This window comes from Lepisma saccharinum, chromosome 24 (assembly GCF_977018435.1).
Source record: "Lepisma saccharinum chromosome 24, izLepSacc3.1, whole genome shotgun sequence".
Lineage (NCBI taxonomy): Eukaryota > Metazoa > Arthropoda > Insecta > Zygentoma > Lepismatidae > Lepisma > Lepisma saccharinum.
In genome coordinates, this window is record NC_139252.1 from 14249250 (window position 1) to 14251193 (window position 1944).

Here is a 1944-nt window from a genome sequence, read left to right on the forward strand (position 1 = left end):
CAATTGTCATTTGTGCATTGTGTAAACGTCCACCTACTCTCAGAATTCCCTCCTGGTCCAGGAAAGGAGTCAATTTGAGTAATGGGTTGTTCGAAGGCAAAGGATTCCCTTCTTTCAAATGCTTTATTTCTGTAGGGATTGCTGTAATTTGTGCTTGTTTCACTAAGACAAGCAACGTGTGATTAAGTTCGCGTGCTGAGAGGGGACCAAACTGACGTTCATTAACACCTCGCTTGGTGTTATGCATAAATCTGAACCACCAAGCCACTACTCGTTGGAGCTTTGATAAGTTTGAATACTTGTTTACTAATAACTCCTCCACCTCGACCGAAGACTGTAATACGAGAAGACCCTTTTTTCTCTCTCTCTCTCAACCTCAGCTGTTGCTGCTGCGTTGACCGTGCGTGTAGGTTTGAAGGACTGATTACGTAATCACTGTGGGCCGAAGAACCAAATATCAGGGTTGAGGGAGAAATTCCTCTTGTCGCCAAATCAGCTTGATTCTCTTCACTGCACAGGTGGAACCAATTCTCTGCAGGGAGAAAGTCGTGTATTTTAGCAACTCTGTTGGCAATAAATGTACGCCAATTAGAAGGAGAAGAGTTTATCCAACACAACACTATTGTAGAGTCGGTAAATGCAAGCATATCTGTAACGTTCAAATGAAGAGCTTCCCTTATTGTCTGCAGCAAACGTATGAGTAACACTGCAGCACAGAGTTCGAGTCTCGGGAGAGTCACTTTCTTCAGAGGCGCGACTCTCGTTTTGCTTGCTACAAGATGCACTTCAACACTGCCGTCGCTGTATGTATAACGTAAATTGGCAGTGGCCGCATAGGCCCGCTCGGAACTGTCACAAAAGCCTATCAGTTCGCACGTTATGGGTTTTGAAGACACGATGCGCCTAGGCACCTTATTTTCCTGCAACTTATGCATCTCCGCCCGAAAACTTTGCCATGCAATTTCTAGTTCTGGTGGAAGTACATCGTCCCAGTCAAGTTTAACCTGCCAAAGTGTTTGCATGAAGATCTTTGCTTTGACAGTTACTGGAGATATCCACCCGAGGGGGTCAAATATTTTCGCGATATCTGATAGCAATATGCGCTTGGTCAATTGCTCATGAGTTGCGGGTTGCGTCACTGATACCGCGAATTCGTCACTCGCTGGATGCCATTCGATCCCGAGTGCCTTTATATGTTCATTTATGCTCACATCCAATGCAATGTTCGTTTCTCGCAAATGTACAGGGATTTCATTCAATACTTCTGAATTGTTCGAGCACCATTTCCGCAATTCGAAACCACCTCTTTGTAGAAGTTCACTTATTTGTTTTTGTAACCCGATAGCTTGCGTTACTGTATCACTGCCAGTCACTAGATTGTCTACAAAAAAGTCTCTCAATGTAATCGCCGCTGCTTCAGGGAAGTCTGCCTCTTCGTCGCGAGCCAGCTGTTGTAAACACCTGGTGGCTAAGAAAGGAGCACTAGCCGTACCAAACGTCAGCCTCTCTAATCTGAAATCTCGTATATCTTCTTTCGGTGACTTCCTCCACACAATGCGATGATATTCTGCATCATCTGGGTGTATTTTCACCTGTCGGAACATTTTGACAACGTCCGAAGTAAGGGCTATTTGATACGTACGAAAACGTAGCAACAAAGGCATTATGTCGTGTTGTATCTTGGGTCCTACAAGCAACTTATCGTTGATCGAAACTCCTGTCGTCGTCTTCGCACTGGCGTCGTACACGATCCGTAAAGCTGTTGTGGAATGTCTTATTTGATGACACTATGGTGTGGAAGGTAGAAACTGCCTTCTTGGGACACAGGCAATTCTGAATTCGGAATGACGCTCATGTGACCCAAGTCTATGTATTCCTGCATACACTCAGCATACTTTTGTTGGCGTTGTGGATTCTTGAAGAGTTGTCTCTCCACTTGTTTCT

At 44.8% G+C, this 1944-nt stretch overlaps 1 protein-coding gene across 1 annotated transcript; it reads right to left on the reverse strand.

Moving 5' to 3' along the window:
* Positions 1 to 239: 239 nt before the first annotated feature.
* LOC145978108 (uncharacterized) lies at positions 240 to 1604 on the reverse strand. The gene has a single exon (XM_083110550.1). The coding sequence runs from the start codon at positions 1602 to 1604 to the stop codon at positions 240 to 242; it is 1365 nt and encodes a 454-aa protein (XP_082966676.1).
* Between the last annotated feature and the right edge of the window lie 340 nt (positions 1605 to 1944).